The sequence below is a fragment of the Dermacentor albipictus genome, unplaced genomic scaffold, assembly GCF_038994185.2.
Source record: "Dermacentor albipictus isolate Rhodes 1998 colony unplaced genomic scaffold, USDA_Dalb.pri_finalv2 scaffold_38, whole genome shotgun sequence".
Classification (NCBI taxonomy): domain Eukaryota; kingdom Metazoa; phylum Arthropoda; class Arachnida; order Ixodida; family Ixodidae; genus Dermacentor; species Dermacentor albipictus.
In genome coordinates this window covers 1,324,981-1,348,612 of record NW_027225592.1, presented here as the reverse complement: position 1 = coordinate 1,348,612, position 23,632 = coordinate 1,324,981, and the positions used below count along the sequence as shown (strand labels likewise).

At 47.2% G+C, this 23,632-nt stretch overlaps 1 protein-coding gene and 1 pseudogene across 1 annotated transcript; one reads left to right on the top strand and one right to left on the bottom strand.

Annotated features, from left to right (window-relative positions):
- Nucleotides 1–6,183: 6,183 nt before the first annotated feature.
- On the bottom strand, nucleotides 6,184–8,563 carry LOC135916929 (monocarboxylate transporter 12-like; annotated as a pseudogene).
- A 6,842-nt stretch (nucleotides 8,564–15,405) lies between these two features.
- LOC135916928 (uncharacterized) lies at nucleotides 15,406–16,472 on the top strand. Its single transcript, XM_065450366.1, has 3 exons — nucleotides 15,406–15,578; nucleotides 15,622–15,870; nucleotides 16,385–16,472. Exons 1-3 carry the CDS (start codon nucleotides 15,406–15,408, stop codon nucleotides 16,470–16,472), a joined length of 510 nt encoding a protein of 169 aa, XP_065306438.1.
- The last annotated feature ends 7,160 nt before the right edge of the window (nucleotides 16,473–23,632 follow it).

The following is a 23,632-nucleotide window of genomic DNA, read 5'->3' as shown; positions in this document are numbered from 1 at the left end:
TTTAGACTGCCTTGTCCACGGACGCAATGTGCCGACGGTTGAAGAGATAAGCCAGAGTCAGGATGCCTTTTTTTATGTGAACATCCGCGTTTACGCGCGATCGTAACAAATGGGTTGACTTTAAGGACTATAGCAAACCATTTAGGCACGCCGCTGTGTTCCCTCACGGTTTCAAATTTAGCAGTACTGAAGGGCGCTCCGGGTGATAAGAAATCATAATACAGGTAGCGATGTCGCTGACGGCATACAATGACATCTTAAAGGATCACTAAAGACCAATACTAAGTTTTAGACCTGCAAAGAATTGCTTCAATGTTCTGTTTCCATTCATTTGGCTGAAAACGACTCAATAATAATGAAGAAAATGAATTAAATGAAGGAAGAACTTTCTTTTACTGGGACATATCAGAGCAATTAACAACTACCACTTGTATTCGCGCCCGTCTTTGCATACCGTTACGCTCACGACGATTGTTGTCGTCATCGATGTTATTGTGTTGTTTTATATACAACTCGTCAGTCTCAGTTTCACCATCGCCATAGTACGAAGAAAGACAAAGCTTCGTTTGGGGGATAACCCAATTCGACTATGCGTTCGAGGTGAATTACCCTATTTCACGATGACGAAGTTATTAGTTGGTAGTCCTTAATCGGGGTTCGATAATGGTGCATGACAAAGTCGTTCTTCACTTTACTGTTCCAGCTGTGTGTTGCATCCACTATTGCCTTTCAGATCCGATTCTAGCGGACTTTTACTGCTTATTGCAATGATAAATTATTATCTTTAGGCGTACTACTTTGCTAGCACCTGGAAAATTTCCTTGGCGCTCCTAATATATGGACTTCCTTGCGCTTTACAGCGAAGCTGTTAGTCTCTAGTTGGTCGTAATTTATTGTGGGCTCGTACTCACCTAAAAACAGCACCGCCACCTAGCAGCCGCGACTACTCAGGGATACCTCAAACGGCAACTGAAAAAGGGCTTTGTCTGAGTTCCCCGGCAATATATTTCTCTTTTCTCGTATATTCGAATTACAATCTGCAGCTATCATATCTGCAGCTTGCGTGTAAGTCGTACTTTACAAATTGTGTGACACAATTTGAAAAATTCAATTAGTTCATGAAGTTATGTTTGGCAGAGGCCCTAGAAGAATGAGGATGTATGCTGCACTTCCGCACCCGTGTGTGCGCGCGCAATGTACACGTTGCTTGTGGTGGTGGTGCTTGTTCAACGTCGTCTATAGTCAGTTGGGGTAGTGGCACTTGTCTAACGTCGGTTGTCCTTGTCTAACGTGGACAACAGTTTCGCCAAACATCCAATTTCACAGGTTGGAATAGAGCCGGATTTTTTTACCCTTTCAATGGGGGCTGCATTCTCTCTTGCAAAACTGGATAGCCAGCGTAAAAGTGAACAAGCTTTTAACAATTCACGCCTTTGAGCCGCGTGGACCATGGCTCGACACCGGTCCTCTGGTATGTTTTTGCTGCCGACATGACCATCGTAAAAACGATGACGCTACTCAGCAGTTGTTGGCTGTGTTTGGTTGCCAGTAAACGATAACGCTTCCGTGGCGAAGCGGAATACAGATGGTTTAGACGTTATTTAACCAGCCAGTATTGTGTCGGGGTATCACCTTCACGTGATACAATGATAGTACAATACGGAGATTTCCACGGAGTTTTGCCGCGATGCATTCTGACGGAGACGGCCGAAGACGAAATTATGCGTGTAGTTTCTTTTATAGGAATTGAATTGAATCGACTTTTGTTTCGCATTCTCACTCGGGAAGGGCCGAGGTAAAAAGCTGCATGAGCTGCGTTACGAGTCTGTCAATGCCTACAGTAAGTGGCTGCAGACGGCAAGCAGCATGCACGATGGAAAGAAAGAAAACGCAAATGTTGAAGAGGAAGCCATGTGTTTTATTTATGTTTAAATACCCGGCTTGCTTATATAGCGTTTTCCTGTGAGAAAACGATACCAAAATTAATTTGCATGACAAAAGGAAGTCACATATGCTTTTGGAGAGGGGAAGGTATGGAAATTAACCAAGCAAACTTCAGGTAAAAGTAAAGACCTAAGATGTTTTATACTTTGTGAACTGTGGACCGAGTCTCCCTATGGTCTTTGTGTAGTTATTTACAAGTGTCGATTTTCGCGTACAAGTTTTATATCTTACTGTGAATAGGCCCTAGATGTGCCAGTAACTCAGTAGTTCGTTCCATTTAGTTATTGAGTAATTCTATTAGTAGGACAAAGAAAAGCTTTACTCACGAACTAGCCCGCTCGTCAGTTCTTCTGGTGTTGGTTGGCCAGTACTTCCCATTTTATTGCCTTTCAGTGTCGATCGCTTACGCAGATCGTCAGAGACCGAATAGGAGGCATCACATTATTTCGGTTATAGCGGTATACTCACTTTAGATAAAGGTTTTACGGATTCACCATACATTATTCATAAGCCTCTTAGTGCTTAAAGCTGTCAAATACTGCAGAAGCCTGTCGCTGTCTATCACGGTGCGGCATAATTCGATTCGGAGAAGCACCGAACAACGGGTGCCGAAACGGTCGCGCGAATGGGGACCGGCGAGTAAAAGGGGTATTGCCGGCCACTCGAACAAGCCGCCGAAAGAAGTCGAAGCCAGGTTTAGAGATTATTGTCTTTTTTGTCATCGGCGCGACCGTGACGCCCCAACGGTTTTTCGTAGGATCCCCTGTGTATTCTCTGCCCCACGCGTGCATTGAGAAGCTTGCTAAGAAGGCAGGGGTGCGAATACTCCGAAATATGTGGTGTCTCTGTGCAATCCCGTGTCCACGAATTGCTGATTGCGTGTCTGTGCCGACAGCGCCGTATTGTCGGCTGCCGTTGTTTTTCCTATGTTTGTGAGCGAACAATAGAGGCCCGCCACGGACTCAAAGGTGTGCGTGTGTGGTGCAATACGAGTGCGCGACCTCTAACAGCAGGGGGAATCACCCATTATCTCATCCCTAATTAAAAGCGGCGGGGCCAAGACCCTGGGAGGAGCCGCGATAGAATTGGGTGAACTTCAGTGGATCGTCACCAATATCTGCCATTCCCCAAACAGGGAACTAGAGAAAGCTGAAGATATTTCAACGCAGGTTCTAGACCGAGCTAAGCAGTCTAGAAGCTGAGCCTACAATCTGCTGAAAAGTGTCAAGGAGCTAGTGCCGTCCAGTATCGCCTAGGCCGCCTAGCCGCATCTGACCTGCGAGTTACTAGTAGACGTAAGAGACGACAAACCAACGTCTGCAACGAAGCTCCTGGTAGTTCCCCTCAAGTTAACTCAACCTGCTCGAGAGAAGACGTCAGACCTAGACTACCGGGAAACCCAGCCCAGCAATCACATCCGCCGCAACGAGATCGGCTTGCCAGCATTCTTTGGGAAAGCTCTGCCGTTGACTCCACGTTTTATGGACTTGCTGCTGCTGCCCGGCCATGCGTATGCCATCATTTGTTTTCTTTTGAACTCTGAATTATTGACCACAGTTAAGTGTGTTTTGTGTAATGTTAATTTTATATTTACTGTTAACTGTTACTTGTATTTCTTTTGTTTTCATTATTCATCTAGATTAAGTGCATGTGTGTTTTTTTGTTTCGTTTGAATTGTGTGTCGTTGTCAGTCGATAAATAAATTTTTTATTTCTTTCTTTCTCCCGACTCTAACTCCTTGTCTGTGTTCGCTTGAGTACGGAACGACCAACCGGCTTGTATACCCCGCCGACGACTTCGCGCCGATGGCGAACGGGTGGCAACCCGTGACATTGTCATCTCCTCCAAAGTGCTTCTTTTATTAAAAAAAATATGCTACTTGTGCGGCGATAAAAAACTTCCCTGAAGGCCGTATTCATTAGGCAAGATGCTAACTATTTTCTTTCCTGTCACATTTGAGACAAGCTTAAAATATTAAATGCCACCACCAGGAGACGACGGGATTTGTGAACAGACTGTATAAATGACTTAACGCAAACTTTTTAATAGGAAAAGTTGTTCCAGCAAGACAAAGGTTGAACTTTGGTGGCCGCGCAAGACTTCGCTAAGGACATGGTGGGTAGTCGTCAAAATACATGTCATCGTTGTCGTGGTTGTTATTTATTTAGATGCAGAAGCATAGGATGGTAGGTTACGTCAGAGGTGTCTATACCATAATTCAAATTCGTTACTAAAGGAAAACTAAAAAAGGAAAAGAAAGAAGAAAATGTAAGAAGAACACGATACACACGTGAACACAATTAAGCGCGCCAAGATTGTCTCGTCAACAAGCACCAGACCCAAAAGCACGGTCAAGTAACAATAGCATGGGCGCTTATTACAGAGGAGTGAAGGAGTCCGCACAAGCCTCTTCATTAACACATAAGGACTACTCCACAGCGAGCTCAGCTCTTTAAAAAATAAGCAGGACGTAGAAGACAAAACAGCAATGTCGCTTACAGGCAATCTATGAGATCAGTCACTATTGTTTTTTTTTTTGTTGTTGTTGTTACCTGCCGTGGTGGCGTAATGGCTTTGGCATTGCGCTTCTAGGTCGCGTGATCAAATCCAGGCTTCGGCGGTCGCATTTCGATGAGGGCGAAATGCAAAAACAGCCATATACAGTGCACTGCGTGCTCGTTAAAGAATCCCAAGCTGTCAAAATTATTCCGGAGTCCCCCATTACGGCGTGCATCATAATCATATGGTGATATTGCCACGTAAAATCCCGGAATTTAATATAATTTTTGTTTTTTGTTCAGCGAGAATGTGGTCGATATCCATTACGACTATGAGATTAAATATATCGACTATGCGAAGTCATAATAAGAAACAATTTTCAGACTCATGTCGTTAATTATGTGCAAAGTCGAAAATTATATGTTCAAACGAGATGAATGTGGTGTTGCACAATTTAGCTGTCATTTTATTTCCTCTTTTGGAGTTCCAGCAAATGCAAGGGCAAATTTACTAAAACCCCGGCAATGTGTTGACTTGGTAAAGCTAGCTAGGAAGCTTAATATGGATAGTGCGAAGGTGTGGAAAACACAGAGGAGAGAGACAAAAATTACGACACCAGTTGGGCCGTGTGCTCCAGAAGATCATAACTACTCTATAGCCGCTCTCGAAGAATTCAGACCCATAAAGTGCAACATTAAAAACATTAAAGCCGCGATTATGTAGATACGTCCTTTTTTTCCGACGCTAATCTTATTTGCTGTTTTCGCGCTCGTCAGCGGTCAGAGCGACGCTCCGCACGCGGTATCCATGGGATCAGCCGGTAGTGAACGGCAGATGATAAGGGGGGCATACATAGAATCCAGCGGTAGGCATCGCTACAAAATGGTGTCCAAGACGTCCACAGGCTGTTGTATATAGTTCTTTGTAAAGTTCTTTCAATTTCAAGTTCTTTATTGATCACATGAAGATGTGTAGATTCGGTATGGTATAAAGGTAGGGCCATATAACACTCGTAGGAGTTGTAGGGGAAAGGGGGGGGGTGGCTATGGTTTATGTTGTTATATAAACACTAGAGCTTGTAAGAAAAAAAAAGACCAATGTGTGAGACAGTACCAATATGGTACACATTCGTTGAGCGTACAAGTGGTATAAGTTCACGAACTACAGACAAAACAATATATTCGTCTGTTTCCAAATAATTCAGAACTTGAGTGGAAGCTACGTGGCATGCTCGTGTGCTTGAGGCTGCGCTGGAGACTATGCGTGAGGCTAAGCTGACGATACTTTGACGCAGAGGGCCGTGTGCGTGCACGTTTTCGTGCCTGATTTTGCTCCTGATTGGTTGACGCCGGTCACAGCATTGATTCCAAATTTCCCGAAAGCTAAGCCGTCACGTTAGACTCTGGACTGCGACAGCATGTACAGGAGGAACTGAAGATAACTGAAGCACGAAACAAATTTGGTTCGTTGGTTGTCCTCCAAATTTAAGCGCTGGACCAGCCCAGAGCCAATATTTCGTTTTCAATTTCTATGTCATGTTGTTGTCGATAGGAGTCTTCTCACCGGCTCACACTGCCCGAAATTGTATAGTTCTGTCATTGCACCGGTACTTTTCTCATGATGTGGACACGCGGTCCTTTACTTTCCGACCAATTCTCGGCGAGTTTCCGCGCTTTCTCGTGGATGTGCACTGCTCTCTCACTCGATAGTACAACCACAGTAGAGACAAAAGGATCGTCACTACACCGATGAGGCTGAATAAACCAGTGTAGTCCCCGTTAGTATCTCTGAAGAATCCTGCGTGTAGAAAGAGAAAGCGACAAACCGCATTCGTCAGTCATGCGGGAAGAAGATCATGACGGGCGACTACAAAAACAAAGTATCGGCGCGAGCTTGTGTACCAGGTCATTACCGTTGGAGAGACGAGAGTGCTACATTCACGCCCGGTAATACAGACCTGTGCGATGCCATAACTACGGTAAGGACGAATGGCTAGGAATACAGATGCAGATTCACACCAATTACCCAATATGGGTTGCCTCGGCGAATTGTTCCCAAGACGCGTACGGCCCAGTTCTTACCCTTGTGGCGCCGACATAAGTTAGCTTTAAGCGACATTCCAGCCAGTTATATAGTTGCTCTTCTGCACTCCTTCCTGTCAATTTCCATGCGAGCAAAATTTGGGCTTAAATTCGTTTTATACGGCAAACCGGCCGTAAACAGGACAGTGCTGCGACTGAGCAACAAAGTTTTTGCTAAAAGAATTGTAACAACGCTCGAAAAATGAGTACATGCATATAATGTATATGCTGACTGTTACATACGCGTGTACGACATACTGTGCGCGTTTTAGTGCTATTCTTTCTAACGCATGCACCATCATCTAACCTATATGCTCCAGCGGTAATACTCAGTAAGCACAGCGATTGCTTTCGCTCACCTATTAGTAACGGCCTGGCGAGTCCCACAAGTCCAGCGACTGCATTGGCGATTCCGAAGCAGACACCAACCTTGTCAGTGTCCACCAACTCCATGAAGAGCACAACTATAAGTATTATCGTTGAACCATTGCACTAGCCAGATAAGATTGACAAAGCGACTTGCTTTGGATAGGAACTACAAAGCGGCATCAGGCAGAGCGATGCGCCCCAGAGCGCCAGGTGAGACGCCATCATGGTGCTTTTTCGCAGATACTTCCTGTCGGTAATCCAACCAGAGCCGAGCCGAGCCAGCAGGTCGGTCAATGCGTAGATTGACACTAGGTACACTACGTTCCACGCAGGTATCCCACGGTCAACTCCAAAGTCGACTACAACCGTAGTATACGTCGTCATGTTAAAGTGCATCGCAGAAAACGAAAAGGCGATGAGATAAAATTCAGGTGACAAGAGAAAAGAGAGAAAACTTTTTTTTTTTTGGCACCTGTATGTTCTCCGTTCGATTGCGTTCGACCTTCGCCCTCTCCGACTAGCTGTGGTACAGCGCCCTCCTCTACCGGAAAGCGAACGTCCTTTTTCGCATGGTGGAAACGGACTGAAACAGCGCCATCTTGCACAGTTCCTTCCCATTTAGACTCGTAGCAATCGACGTCCTGTCCTTCAATTGCCAATCGGTCGACCTCCGGGCAACACTGATCGGGGGTGCGATTGCATCCACAAAAACTGGCATCGTCGAGTGGGTGTGGATAATCGGAACACTGAAGCGGCCTCTTGAATTCGTCGCCACTACGGAGGATAATATATCTTCTATCTGAATCGTGGGCCGAGGCCCCATTTTTTTCTCGTTGCGGTTGAGCTGGCGGCGGCGTGCGTTGCAGCAAAGCACCGGCCACAGAGTTCAGCATTGTGGCTCCTAAAATTAAGAAGGTGCCACGGATTCCGTATTTCTCCTCCAGTGTCTTCATGACCGGCGGGAAGACGAGTCCTCCAACTGTGAAGCCTGCAGTGGCGATGCCGGATGCCACTGCGCGGTGCTTGAGAAAGTTCCGTTGTACAACGACGCTGAAGAGGCTCAGAAAACCGATACAGGTGCCTGTATCAGAAAGGAAAGTAAAAATCAAGGCGCGGACCCTACTTTTTACAGGGACGCATTTTCGCTATAGCCGGCAAAAGTATTCGTTACGACAGTACAGTGCGGAGTTCGTGCGGCCAGCAAAACAGCACATGTGTTACTGTGTTGGTCGCATATGCTAGCGCAGCATGCTCCAAACCTAAACTCACGTTCACAAAATCTCGCTTAACGTATGTGACGTCTGGTGCTGGCCATCACCGCGGCTGTCGTCTCGTTACCACGCATATGTCGCTATTGAGTGGTGGGCGCCCGAACGCTTACCACTGAACGCTCTTACGTAAAATGCGTTTTATGCGTTTCAAGCTGCTTGACCTAAGCTCCGACAGTATTCGGCTCTTTCGGAAACCTAGCGGATAATAAAAAACATGTGTCACCTGCATGACGATGATCTAGAAAGAAGAATACCTACCGTGCACGATACCCAAGAAGACGTCGAGGAAGAGCATCGAAGGCGCGAAGAAGCAGGCGCATATGGCGAGTGAACCGCCCAGGCAAACAACCACGGATAGCTTCCATATCGATATGTACCTTGCCATGACTCCGGCAATGGGACCTGCGGTATAAAGTTTGTGGAACGGGGCTTGGTGCAGTCCAGTCTATAACAAGAAAGCTTTTAGCAAAGTTGCACGCATTGACATCGCAGTCAATTATTGCCGAGCTTTCAACGGCAGCTGTCATTTGCATTTCATACATAAATAATAGTCTAGACGACGTTGGAGTGTAGTGAAATAGTTCTTGACGCCTAAGTGTGGGAAAATATATTTTATGGCAAGCGGGCAAATACACAGCTATAGTGAGCGTAAATTTTCAAGAACAAAGGAAGGGAGGAGGGGGAGGGTGCTTATATCGGCCTTCGGTTGCGGTGCATGATGCCGAATGTATGTGTTTATAGTAGAGGTGTTCGAGTAGTGAGATTTATTAATCAAATATGAATATTCGAGAATGCTGACGTTCAAATATACAATCCAACATAGTTTTTTCCTCATTTATAAACATAGTGGAATGTAACTTTGTGTTGAGTCCGTTTGACTTAAACAGCACAGTGGATTGCGTTACATTATACATGCGCGTACTGCCATTCCCAATGGGAACACTGGTTAACTGAGAGCCTTGTAAATAAGAAACGACCGCTTTTAGTTTTCTGCGACATCATGAAAATGACAGTAATAAAAGAAAGGAACATCATATAACCACACGCACGTTTATACCGTGTGAATAGGTCTGACAATCGAACAAAGCAGATATTATAATTGTACGTTTTAACAGTTTGGCTAACGTTATAACGCTATAGAGTGTTGCTTTCGTTGAAAGAGCGAAGTTTGGTACTGCAGCACCGCACATTGTAAGACTGGTTAAAAATGGGTAGTTTTTCATAAATCGAGAAAACATGCGAACTCGTATATAGGCTGTCTAAAGAAGGCGAGGTATTATTATCGATTCAGTGGAAATTACTGAGCATAAGTTATCTGCCCCGTACGGACCGTGCAGCACTCGTGCAGCAGAATCATTCGGTAAGTCCTCACTTGCATCCATACCTCTCCCTCGAGACTTGGTTAAGTGTTGCTCTTTCTGATATAATTTCGATAGCAATTATACAAACACTGGATGCGCATTCACGCCGTATACGCTGTGGGGGTTCCACTCTGCGTGCGGCTAGGGCTGAAAACGAGCTCCGGATCTAGCCCTACGCAGTTGCTTTGTATTACTCCCCAACCCGTAGCGCGGGAATCGCGGCTTCGTCGGGTTCGAACGAATAAGGCAACCAGCGGCGTCAACTGTAATAACGTTTATTGCTACCGGCAATAAAGAACACTGGCAGAGGGACGTACTCTCTGTAACAGTAATAAATAGGCTGGCCTTACCCGGGCTAGTCAGGCAAACGAGGTCACTCACGGGTTGCGGTAGGTACTCCAGTCCGGCAGGTTAGGGTTCCGGCGTCAGAGAGAGGGAATCTCCCCTGGTGGCGCTGTTTTGTACCTTTTTACATGGGCAAGCGGAATGTCCTCCTCGCCCGTCAGCTATCTGCCCGCGAGTCGGGGAGGAAGGGTGCGCGCGCGTCGCGAGACCGAGGGAGAAGCGAGAGAGGGCGTATTGCGCCTCTCTTGTGTCCATGCCGGCCACCGTGATGCCGGCTCTCGACGCGACGACGCGGGGGAAGATGGGCGCGTGTGCTCCCCACAACGCGCGGCCGGCTCCGCCGCCGTCGTGCTGTTCTGTGTGTAGTGATTTTAGAAGGAGAGGAAGAGACAATCAGTGCCGTAACTGTCTCTGAAAAGAGGACACCTCAACAGCACTGCACAGGGTAAGGGGAGTGGGGAGAAAAAGATGAAGGAGAGAAGGAAAGAAAGCGGAAAGAAAAAAAAAATGACAAGAAGGTTGAAGAAGCAATGCGGGGCTTACAGCCGCGCTCTCAGCTGTGTTTCTCAACAAAAGTCAAGGAAGGCAGGAAGCACTCTCTTGACGATGGAGGGGTGGGCTTCAGGAAGGAGAAGTGCTCCCTGCGTGTCGCAGGGCAGTCCCACACGTCGAGATCGAAGGCCGGGCAGCGGAGCAGGAGGTGCTCGAGTGTCTCTTCTTCGCCACATTGACGCTGCGTGCGCAGCTTGTGCGTGAAGGGTTTCAGGGTTCCCAGAGACGCGGAGTGGTGCTTACCCGCAAAAATGACGTGGACGTACAGTTGCGATCTTTTTGAGCGTGAACACGGGAGTGCACGGCTTTACGTACTGCCAGCGCACTTTAGCGGCGGCACCGGCAAGCAGTGCGCATGCACCGTGTGTCTGGCGTGCGAGAATTCTATATACCTTCGCGTGCATTGCGTCGCGCCAGCACGCACGTGTCTGCTAAACTCGTACCGCAATGAGGGAGCCGTACACTTCAAGAACGATAGCAATGTTGAACTTTAAATTCCGTTCCAAATAATATAGGGATAAGCTTGAAACTACGCTATTATTTGCTGAAGTTCCCAAGATCAATGCTTGTATGCAACTAGGCTATTGCCATCCATGCGCATTATAGTTGTGGGCGTATTGTAACAGTGACGCCACTGTGTTTGTAGATGGCATATGTATATATTCTTTCACATTACTACTTTCATCAGAGTAGCTGCTGGGCCTCTCAGCATGACCCCTGTTCCTGAAGAAGAGAGGTGGTGCATAGTCAAACTTTCGCTTAAGGGATATTCTCAGCGCTCCATCGGTGCCCTGGTCCTGAGGGCGCTAAAGACTCTGAAGCAAGGAAGGCCGCCATTTTGACGCCACACATAGGCATCGACCAAGTGCAACGACGGATGAAGAAGACGTGCTTTTGGTTGCTGTAGTCGTGGAGAAATCGTTCCAGTCGGCGACGGAAAATGCCGGAGCTTCCGGATGTGGACGCTACCGTTGTTAGCATACGGCGACTCCTCAGGAGTGCTGGACCGCGACGTTTTATGGCTGCGCATAAGCCCGTCCCCACTGCTTCGAACAAGGCATTACGACTGCAACTTGGCCATGCGCACGCCTCGTGCAGACCCGTTGACTGGAGTCGAGTAGCCTTCTCGGACGAGTTCACTTTTTCAACACGTCGAAACCAACACGTGCGAGTGTGGCGACAGGAAGGACACGGTAGGAATTTTTCTGAACGGGCTTTATTTTAGGGGAAGGACTGAATTTAATACGATTTCCATAAAGTTACGAGCTAGCCAATGTGCAGGGAACCGCGCCGCGAGCCGATGAACCTGCGTGAACGTGTGAGGCGTGGTGTCGAGGCATGGCCTCGGGCCTCTGCACCTCACCGAGGGCGCTCTTACTCCGCAGCACTACTGCAGCGAAGTCTTGGAGAACGTGCTCCCGCCTTACACCCACGGTGCTTCACAGATGCTTATTTTGTGTTCCAGCATGACCTTGCGCCAGTGCGCACTGCGAAGGCTCTGAACGAGCACCTGGAAACGTAGGTTCTGTCTGCTCTTCTGGACGGCCAAGGACGCTGAAAGGAACGTCTGCAAAAATGTATAGGGGCGCATCTAAGCAGCCATGTTGCGAGAGCCTATTTATTCGTCGACTGTGGACGAGCTGTGGGAAGCGGTCTGCCGAGCGTGGGAGCACCTTAGAGTAAATAACTTTGTGCCTGCCATGAGATCTTCATTACCGTCTAGTATGGTAGTACTAGCCGGTTGCTGTAAAAGGGCACATGACAAATTATTAACTGAAATTGAACAGCGAGTAATTGCGCTTTACAGCTTTTCCTTCTCCAAGTGTTTGAATAATTTGTTTCGACAAGTACAACAAAAAATTTCGGACGTTTGTGTTTCTGTGTTTCTTCTGCATTGTGTGACTAAAGGAACTCGGGAGAAAAGAAAAGAAGAACCTGGGTAACAATTTTCAGGTAATTAGGGTAACTCTGAGCATGAGGAACACAGAGTTTAAAGCGGAAACATCCCAATTTCAATTACAGTCGTCATAATGTGGCCACCACCGAGGGGGGAAAAGAAAACAGCTAGCCGACGACAAGCCTGCGCTCCGACTGCATTATGCGTGCGAAGGGAAGTTACTCTCGCCCCGCATGCGCACAGATATCGTGAGGGGCCGCTTAACCAGCTCAATTGCACTAGCAGTACAGAAAGCCAGGAGTTCCCGTGTTAGCGCACAAAAATATCGCGACGGTACCATCGTCGCCACGCTGTCACATTCGGTGGCCGAGCTTTGTTCTGCCTTCCGCTGCTGGCATGAACGTGTAAGCACGTGATTATGAGCAGCGTGTGTGCACTGCTCTTCTGAGTGGAACGGGCAGTAAGTGTGAAGCCAACGTTGCCCAATGTTTCACCGAACTGGCCCCGATGATTGCCCGTCGGTCTCATCATCAAAACTACTTTCGGATTATGAGGCACGCTATAGTGGAGGACTCCGGAAATTTCGACCACCTGGGGTTCTTTATCGTGCACCTAAATCTAAGTACACGGATGTTTTCGCATTTCGCCCCTATCGAAATGCGGCCGCCATGGCCAAGGTTCGATCCCGCGACCACGCGCTCAGCAGCCGAACACCATAGCCACTGAGTAACCACGGCGGGTCGCGTATAGTTAGAATACCCTCCGAGGTGTTCATGCAAGCGCAACGCTGAAGCGTGTTACTGCGATCGATTCTTTAAGAGAAGCGAAAAAAAAGGGACAAATTTGAATATTGTGTCCTAGAATCTAGCCTGAATTGAATAGCAAGGGCCATCGGAATCGTATTGAATATTTCGAATATTCGCGAGCCCCTAATTTATCGATTTGGCCTGAGATAGGACATCTGTATAGCATACCAGCGTCAGCTCGTTCACGTGGCAGAAATCAGGAAACTCGTTTCGAATGTGTCGGGTAACGGTGCGTCAGTCAAGGCCACCGAGACCCCAATCCCAGTTCCAGTAGACGGTAGTGCGACGTCGTCCAAACGCAGGGCAGTAGTCAAACAAACATGTGAATCCGGAGCGTTGTCTGCAGAAGTCAGCGAGATTATGCAAAGTCTCATTGGGCTGGCAGACGGCCTCAAAGAGGTCACCGCTAGCGTCAGTTGCGTCACCGATAACGTTCGCCAAATTCAGGTTGCGCTCGGGGACCCCAATAGGGGCCTCTGAGCTCTCGCAGGTCGCATCGACGCCATTGAGTCGCGAATGGCTTCATCCGCCTCCATCATACAAAAGCTAACCGTTCCCGCCATACTAAAGGAAGCTAGACTTCAGTATCCCACCAGCGCGGTGACAGGAGGTCCCAGTCTTTGCGCAGCCCTAACTGCCCCGTTAGATAGTAGTCCATCCGGTCAGCCATAATGGATAGATCCAAAGAGAGTTTTCGCATTTCGCAATGAAACTGCAAGGGGGATTCTAACAAAAAAGCCCCTCTGTAGCAGTTTTTCAGGTCTTTCGCTGTCAAACCTTGCTCTCCAGGAAACATTAGTCACCGCCGCCTCCCTCCAGGGCTACAGGGCCGAGTCGGGCTGGCCCGGGGGGCGAGGGACTTGCACGTTGATCGATAAACGGCTAACTCATCTCCCCCACGAACTCAAGCTGGCGAGTGGTAGAATCGAATATGTCATGGTTGAGATCCTGCTCGGCGTACCGCAGCGGAATCAGCGCAGAAACAGCGTGTTCGTCCTCAATATTTATAGCAACCCCAGAGACTCGCACCAGCAGTTCAAGACCATTCTCAAGAAAGCGAGCGACTTGGCCGGCCCTCAACCCTTGGTCGTCGTCGGCGACTTCAACCCACCTTACGGCATCTAGGGTTACGTCTACGACGCTACCAAGGGGCGCAACCTGGGGCGTGACGCCAAGGAGATCGACCTCACTCTGGTCACTGACAAGGATTTTCCTACGCGCATCGTCAACTCCGTCACCCAGGACTCGACACCCCACCTCGCCTTCGTCAGGAACGTTGAGGGCGTGGGCTGGGAGAACACCGCCATAGAGTTCGGCAGCGACCACTACGTTCTCGAGACCAACTTCAAGGTGTCTCGCAGTAGGGTCAGGGAATTCACGTTCATCAATTGCGACCATTTTCGCAAGATTCGCGAAGAACCCGGGAGAACCAGGGCACCCGCCCCTCTCGAAGAATGGTTTGAAGGCATCCGGAACGACTCTTCCGCGGCCACCAAGAAAGTGGAAACCGATCTCGCGGTCGAGCGGATGGACAGCAGACTTGCCCCGCTGATGGAGGCCAAAAGGCCCTGCTCCGCAGATGGAAGCTAGGGTCAAAGGCTCAATCACAGAATCTGAAAGAAGATCTCAGAACTCAACAAGATCATCGATGACCACTGGAAGGCGCTATGCCAGCAGCAGTGGGACGAGCTCTGCGAATCCATCGACGGACAGATGCGCAACGGCAAATCCTGGGGTATGCTGAAGCACCTTCTCGGCGAAAGCGGCTCGCAGTCAAATCAAAGGCATACGTTGGCCCGGGCCCTTCACGAAGCCACCAGATCTCACATGGCTGATGAACTTGTCTCAAAACTCATACAGAAGTACTTGCCTGTCTGTCGCGACGGGGATACGTCAACCCAACTCCCGGACTACCGAGGCCCTCCACGCCCCAAGCTGGACGAAGGCTTCTCCGTTGCCGAGGTCAGACAGGCCACCTTCGCGTTCAACCGCAAGTCTGTGCCGTGTCCGGACGAAGTCACCAACAGAATGTTTAGAAACCTCGACGACATGTCGATTGTCTTTCTGACCGACAAGATCAACGAGTCCTAGAAGAGCGGCATTGATCCTGCAGAATAGAAGACGGCCTGCACGGTGCTCATTCCCCAGCCCGGCAAGGCCCCGAACATCGAGAACCTCCGGCCGATTTCTCTAACCTCCTGCGTCGGCAAGGTCATGGAGCGCGTCGTCCATAACAGGCTCAACTGGTACCTCGAAGACAACGAGGTTTACACGTGAAACATGATCGGCTTCCGCGTCAGACTCTCGACGCAGGATGCCATGAAGCAAATCAAGCATAAGATTGTAGATGGCCGTTCCAGTGACGTCAGGGATCTGCTCGGTCTGGACCTCGAGAAGGATTTCGACAACGTGCTCCACACCTTCATCGTCAAGATCATTTCAGACCTGAATCGGTTCCAGATTCCACAGCTACGTCAGCTCTTTTCTAACTGACAGAAAGGCCAAGCTTCGCATTGGAGACTTCCGCTCCGAAGAAGTGCCCCTCGGAGGGCGGGGCACTCCTCAGGGCGCCGTCATCTCCCCCACACTGTTTGATATCTGCATGATTGGTCTTTCTGACAGGTCGGCACGCGTCGAGGACGTCGAGCACACCATCTACACCGACGACATCACCATATGGTGCTCCGGCGGCTGCGAGGGCCGAGTCGAAGAAGCCATGCAGGAGGCGATCGACCTGATCGAGGAGTATCTCCGCTCCACCGGACTTCGATGCTCATCCGGAGCTCCTCCTTTACAGAAGAGAGAAGGGAGGCCGACCGAAAGATCGGAAGCCAGTCTCCGAAAGCAGCATCAGTTTTCTCACTTGTGACGGAAGGGTGATACCCAGGGTCGGCGTTATTCGGGTCCTGGGCATGTTTGTCGAATTCAACGGCGGCAACGGAACGACTCTCCGCAAGATCATCGCAAAGACGGACAACGCTTTCCGCCTCATTCAAAGAATCGCAAATCGGCACCGAGGCATGAAGGAAAACAATCTCCTCAGGCTGATCAATGCCTTCGTACAATGCCACCTCACGTACACAATTTCTATGCACAACTGGCTCAGAGCGGAGCGAGACAAGCTCAACGCTTGTCTCGCTCAACGCTTGCCTCCTTCTTTCCGTGACCGCACATGTTCACCTGCACGGTCATTCCCGCATCTACCCGCTTGGGCCACATAGGTTTTCCGGCAGGTATTTCATATACCACACCGGTGCAGCCTTTTCAAGCTGCTTGCCATGCTTTCTGCTGCAGCTGCTCCTCGTACCCTGCACGCGGCGCAGGCGCAGAGCTGTGCATATTTCTGAGGAGCCGAAAACACGACTGGGACGCCATACGTAACCACTTCCGGCTTCGCAGCTTGTTTTTTAAGCATGGAATTTTTTCATTTTCTGCAAGAGCGCTTCAGCCACTGGTCTGATGACCGTTAATAGGAACCCAGCCGAAACCAACCTATCAACTTGCCTGTCATAGCTCGCACGCATTGCATGGTGACACAATTTGACGAGAGCAGACTCAAGACAAAATTTAGCAATGGAACTTTTTACAGCTTTTGAATAAGCCGACGCATAAGTAAGAAGCTCCTTTTGTGCTCGAGGCGCGTACTGCCAACGTACCTGCTCTTAGCCCAAGGTAAGAGTAATGTCCGAAAAGTGCGAGTGTCCCCGCAAGGGTAGTTCATGCGCGAATACCGACCCCCGTCCCTTCTCTTCAACATTGTCTGGTACAGTGCTTACACCATCTGTGTAAGTCAACACGTTCAGTTCTTTAAAAACAATTAAAAAATCGTCAACATATTTGAACACTTTCAGTACACCCTTTCCTGTTAAAATTGTCACGAGGGTGCTGTAAATAAAGATTCAGAAATTGTTAGTAAGCACAGGAGCTACGCAGGATCCGATACAAATCTTTTGTCTTTGTCAGTAAAATTTGTTCACAAAAGAGAGAAACGTCACACCAAGGTAAAATTCTAGCATTCTCACAAAAATGTCTATCGACACGCCAGCGGAGATTTGGAACTCAACTGCACTGCTACTTTCTATAGCATCTCTGACAGAAGTGAATAAGGCATCGTGGGGCATAGAGTAAAGCAAGTTGTCAACATCTACTGAAAACACATACCCCACGGAAGCAGTTTCGTTAAGAAACATAACGTCTTTTGAACTCTTTGTGGAGAACGGATCATGAACATTAAGGGATGTAAGATGCTTGTGGAGATACTTGCTTAACACAATCTGCCACGTTCCATTCTCGCCGACCACTGTTCTGAATATCGCCGACGGTTTGTGCGCTTTGACCGTAAAGAACTCAGAAATGACATTGCTTTTGCTATTATCAATGTCATTGGCCAGCCTGCTCAGATCACATTCTTTGCACATCGCGGCCGCCTTGCCTTTCACTCGCGTCACACTGGCTTTGAGAGCGATGAAATTCTTCGCAATTGCTTCGCCTGCTCGAAGACCTCGCAGACGCTTAAGAGCTCCTTTGAAATTACAGTCGAAGGGTGTTGTGTGTTTTCGGCTAGTTAGTCGTCCATATTTGAAGTAGTAACTTAGCGCGAATAAAAACCCGCAGACAAGAAAGACGGACAAGGACATGCGCTTGTACTTGCCCGTCTTTCTTGTCTCCGTGTTTTTATTCGCGCTAAGTTACTACTTCAAACATCTAATACCTAGACATACAAACTTCCTCAGACATTATGCTATCTTCCGTAAAGACCGTGACGACGCTTTTGCCTCGTCCAAAGGTGTAGCAGTAATTGTAGATAAAATCCGTTGTTTGTTAGAGCCTTTCTCTCCGGACAGACCTCGAGGCGGTGTCTGTCCGAGCGATTTTTTGCAGTAGGTTCATAACCGTCTGTAGCATTTATAAACCAGCTAATATTGTCAACTCACAAAAACAAAAGTTCGAAGCCACGTTGACCCGTGCCCGGAAACACACGTGATCACCGGCAATTTCAATGCCCATCAGACACTTTGGGGACACTCCCGGTGCGACACGAGAAGCCGAATAAAAGGAAACTTCCTAGTGAATTCAGGTGCATGTCTCTTCAATTAGAAGCAGCCAACATATTGAAATCTTTGTCATAACACATTTTCATCAAGATATGTCGACTGTCTGTGCTTCTCTCTTCTCTGACTTAAAATGAAATGTACTCAAAAACCCCTACGGAAGTGACCATTTTCCAGTAACTTTAAACTTGGTTAGACATGACTCCCCTCCACATGCCCGTAGGTGGAAACTAGCTTCCGCCATTTGGGAACATATTAAAGAATCGACTTTTTTTATCAGGCCACTTTATCAGCGAATTTAGTATACACGACGCAGTAGCGTATTTCACCGATTTCATAATAGACGCTGCAGAAAATTGCATTCCGCAGACAAATGGTAACACATGCAAAAGGCGAGTTTTTTGGTGGAATGATGACTGTAGAAAGGCACGTAAGAAACAAAATAAAGCATGGGGTATTCTCCGTCGATATCCTAAAACAGAGAACCTCACTGGATTCAAACACATTAAATTGCACGGAAGGATGACGCGAAGGCAAGCAAAAAGGACAAGCTGGGAGAGGGAGAGCTGGGAGAGGTCACTTTGTGAATTGAAGCTTTGAATGAAAGACGAGAAGCTTTGTCAACTGGAACCCTGATCTTTCTGCGTCAAAAGTGAGATGTTGTGACTTCATGATCGGATCTCGTGGAACGCACGGCATAGCGGTCTATCTTTACTACTAAGTGCGAATAAGAAAGATGTTGAATTCTAGAACCTTCGTAACATTCAAAAAACGCTCATGCCTATCGGCATAACCTATAGCCACTAGCTCGACAAGCGTTAAATCCCCCAAAATTACTTTCCGGTCATAGGTAGAATCTAAGAAGGGTCCATCGCAATTCTTCACAATTTTGCTTCCACGGCAGCCATGCAGGCCGTCTGGCATTCTTATACAAAAACAGCGAAGAGCAACCACTCCTTCCTTTAGCGCGCCTTTTCTTTCAGGACTCCAGTAAGCCTATTCTCTCATAAGGCACCTATAGGTTTGGGAAATAAACAGCCGAAGCGAATTAAAAGTTAAAAAATAACGCAGCAGCTTTATTGATCTGATTGTACACTTCGTTTAATGAAATTGAAAGATTAGAGTGGCCTTATTTTAAACGTCTCAAGGAGATCGCAACATGGATGGCTCAGCAGCTTGATTTCGCGTCCTCATCCGCACCTCCTGGTTTGCGGGTTGTAAGCGCAACGCACCGCAGCCAGGTACCGGTGGGCACAGTCGCCACCACCTCGGCCGTAGCGGTTGGCCTCCTGGTCGGCAGCACTGTCGGCTCCCGCGTTGTCGGCTTCCTCGCGGCAGTCGCTGATCGCTTCAGCGGCGCGCCGAGCATCCTCCGAGTTGTTGCACTCATAGACGGCGCGGTAGTTGCCAATGCAGTGGAAGTACCTGGACAAGACAATAGTTTATGAAATGCAGGGAAGAAAATTACAGCAGAAATGTGAACCGCGAGTGCGCGCAGATAGCGTGGACCGCTGGTATTCTTTGACTGTGCAAAGTGCACGATATGGACTGAGCTATTTTGGGGAAGAATTCTACAGGTTGGCCGCATCGCTTGCATGCACGTGAGGAATGACATTTTGCGATGTCAACGCAATTGCGAGAGCGTGGTAATTGCGGAAACACTGTAAGCGTGAGATTTGACCGAAGTCTAGTTGACCTCACCTGTAGAAAATTCGCCACTACCAACTGTAATTTAACAAGCAGTGGCGCAAATCATAACTTATAAGACTGACCAGGATGTGATTTGTTTGTACTATATAGTACCTGCGGCCTTTCCCCGAAATTGCCCGTGCAGGTAACGGAAAAGGAATGCTGTGTACGCCGCGTATGCCGCGTATGTTGTAGTGTTTTGCAGAGGCCTAGCAATACTTTTTAAACACGGTAAGCGGAGAATGTTCAGCAGCTACAGTCGGATACAACTTTAGAAAAAAGGGGAGGCCCCGCCTAGATGACCGAAGCGGCGAAGTCACCGGCCGTCCGGCGCATGACGTCGGTCCAGAGTGCGCGCCCATTGGTGGATGCTCGTGTGCACCCGCCTCGGAGGAGTAAACGCCCCCTTTTTTCTAAAGTTGTATCCGACTATAGATGATGTCGTTATTGACAACTGAGCCAGACATTATTCTTGTACGCACAGCGTTATAGCCAATCCTGCCACTCGAAATGCGACCTGCCCTGTCCGGCCGCTTATCGAAATGCCTGCCACATTTCCTGCTTAATGAGAGAATGCATGAAGCATGATAACTAATGAACGGATTTCTTTTCATTGTGACACCTCATCAGTGCCCACGAAACACATCAAACACCCTCAGCACTGTCATTACTGCAGTTCAGTGCTTTTCGTACTAAATATAGTTTTTGTGCATGCTGCAACCCAAAAACCGCAGTGAACCGTACACTACGCAAAATCGCACCCTTAAAGGTGCTTTCTTGCGTCTATAATTTCCTTTCTTTCTTTCTTTCTTTCTTTCTTTCTTTCTTTCTTTCTTTCTTTCTTTCTTTCTTTCTTTCTTTCTTTCTTTCTTTCTTTCTTTCTTTTCCTTCTTTCTTCATTTCTTTCTTTCTTTCTTTATTGATTTATTTAAGACAATGAACAGATTCTCTTAGGGGACACGGCTAAAGGCAAGCATTAACCTGACTAGGCCGTGCCACCCGTACATTGGCAGCAACATGGCAGTGGCACGCTTTCAGGAGGTCACACATGAAATTAAGTTAGTACACATTTTCAACACTTGAGCACACAATTCGCGTAAGAAGAAAGAAAAAAGGTTAAAATTTATACAGTTTTCAAATCAATTGAAGCACAACAACAACAGGAAAAAGAAAGCATGTACGAAATTTTCCATACCTGCAGCTGAAAGGTTGAAGTTTACATAGTTTTCTAACAACAACAACAAGAAACATGTACAAAATTTTCTATACCTGTAGTTGAACATTTCTATTAGTCTTTGATAAGTGACAATTCTTTTACCGTTTTCTTAAAGCTTTGCTTTGAAATTCCAGAATTTAAACTACTTCCAGAACTTCTAAACGACTACCACGGGGTAGTCGTTTAGAAGGTTAGGAAGTTGAACTGCTAGTTTTTTATCTCCGTATTTTGTTCGGCAACGTGGTTTCCCTATAGGAGTTTTTCTGAGGTTATAGCTTGTCGTTCTGCCATGGTATTTACTTTGGAGGGAACAATTGTCTTTCCAGAATTGCCGTGAAATTTCGAGGAATAATTTGTAAGTGTGAAGTTTTGATGCTGTTAATATTTTACATTTGTTATAGTATGGTTTAATGGTATCAGTACGTTCTAAGTTATCGCACGCAGTGCGCGGTTTTGGAGTGTTTGAAATGATTTTAAGTTAGTTTGTGTAGTGGTTGAGCAAACTAGAAAGCAATAAGTTAATCGAGAATGTATAAGCGCGTTGTAAATATTGCGCTTCACATTTATCAGTAGCAAATATCGCAACCTATTTAGCACACCGACAGCACGAGCAATATTTTTTTCTAAGAACATCTACGTGCGGTGACCAGGACATATTTTCATGGAATATAATTCCTAAAAATCTGGCTGTTGGTGCCTATTTGAGGTTGACCTTCTGAATTTGGAGTGTTAGCTGAGGGTGGATTATAGTTCCTTTTGATTTAAACACTAGATACTTAGTTTTAGTTATGTTTAATTGGAGTTTATTCGCATTTAGCCACAGGCTTAGTTGCTGTAACCAGATGTTAGCTTGCTCAAAAAGATTTCCTATTTCCCTTCCTGAGAAGAGCACGTTAGTATCATCCGGGTATAATATAATATTGGAACAGCCTTGAATATTGACAATATCATTAATATAGAGTAAAAATAAAACAGGCCCCAAGACGTATCCTTGCGCCACGCCGTACTCAATGTGCTGAATTTCAGAACTAACTCCATTTACTGTTGTGTACTTTGTTCTAGCGGTGAGATAGCTTTTTATTAAGGATAATGCGACACCACAAATTCCATAAAGAGGTAGCTTTTTCAAAAGGGCATCGTGTTGTACGCAATCGAAGGCCTTCCTAAAATCTAGAAATATACCTAGACTTAACATTCGGTTTTCTATGTTGTCAAGGATTTGTTCCTTTATTTCAAGTAAAGCGGTTTCCGAAGGTTTCTTATCATCCCTACACCCATGGTAAGATTTACGCGAACTAATGCACCCATATGAAAGGGCGCTTTCTTGGAATAGCACCTTCCCCCAATGGGTGTTTTGTCGAAATGCGCACTACGTGTTATTTTCACAATGAAATCTTTTATTCTGTTATTACCATAGTTTTTCGGACCACCCACCGAAGTAATATCGAATTGTTTCCCAAGACATTTATCAAAAACAAAGCGGACAAAAATGAAACCACGCAGGCTAGTTTCGAACTGCTTACCTACGATTGGCAGTCGGAAGTGTTACCTCACCACTCCGCTTCTCTTTTGTATTAGTGTCCCTCGTTTCAAATCCAATGCAAAGGCAAAGGTTAGTAGCCACTCTGCCCACACAAACGCAGAGAATAACTCAGCGCCTCAACAGTGGAGGAGCACCTGTGTTATCCGCCGCGGTTGCTTAGTGGCTGTGGTGTTGGGCTGCTAAGCACGAGGTCGCGGGATCGAATCCCGGCTATGGCGGCTGAATTTTGATGGAAATGGTAAAACCCCCGTGCACTTAGATTTACGTGCACGTTAAAGAACCTCAGGTGGTCCAAATTTCCGGAGTCCCCCCACTATACGGCATCCCTCATAATCGGATTGTGGTTTTTGGCACGTAAAACCCAATACTTAATTTTAATTTTTAGGCGCCTCTAGTACCACTGATAGGATGACGTCTTGCTTCTCAGTACTTCAGTTTATCTACAAATCCACAGCAAAGTTAAACAATTTAAGCGAAGCTAGCTGTAAGATGTCAAAGGCATCAAGGAGAAAAGAGGACAAAGCAGTTGTGCCTTTTCACTTTACGACCAGGCCGCGCCACCTCCATTATAAATTATGTATTTTTCTGGATAGTAGTTACATCTGCCATGCACCTGCGAATGTTTATTCTAGCGAATACAGTATCAAACTGCACAAGACTTAGTGCGCGTAACATAGCGCTGGCGCCGGTGCTGAAAGAATATGCGCTTGATGAACTATGACTGGCTTAAGCGTTATGATTCACTGACGATTGGCAGCTGACTTATAAAACAACACGACGGTGAAACGACACAAACGAAGCCAGTGGCAAAAAGCGAAAAGCAAGGTATGAAATAAAAGAAAAAGCTATCTCTTTCCTTTTCACCAGTGGGGATGTCATGTACACATGAAGTAGCAGGTTGACGACCGTAGCCTAGTGCGACCATATGCCGTGCTCGAACAATGACGCGACGCCAACCACTGGGACATAGAGACTTCTGGCTTTTCACTTACTGGAAATGTTGAAGTT

Coding starts and splice junctions, on each gene's coding strand:
- LOC135916928 (XM_065450366.1), top strand. CDS start 15,406: ATGATCGGCTTCCGCGTCAGACTCTCGACGCAGGATGCCATGAAGCAA. Junction 15,579..15,621: donor ATCATTTCAGACCTGAATCG/GTTCCAGATTCC, acceptor TCTAACTGACAG/AAAGGCCAAGCTTCGCATTG. Junction 15,871..16,384: donor GCGATCGACCTGATCGAGGA/GTATCTCCGCTC, acceptor ACACCGGTGCAG/CCTTTTCAAGCTGCTTGCCA.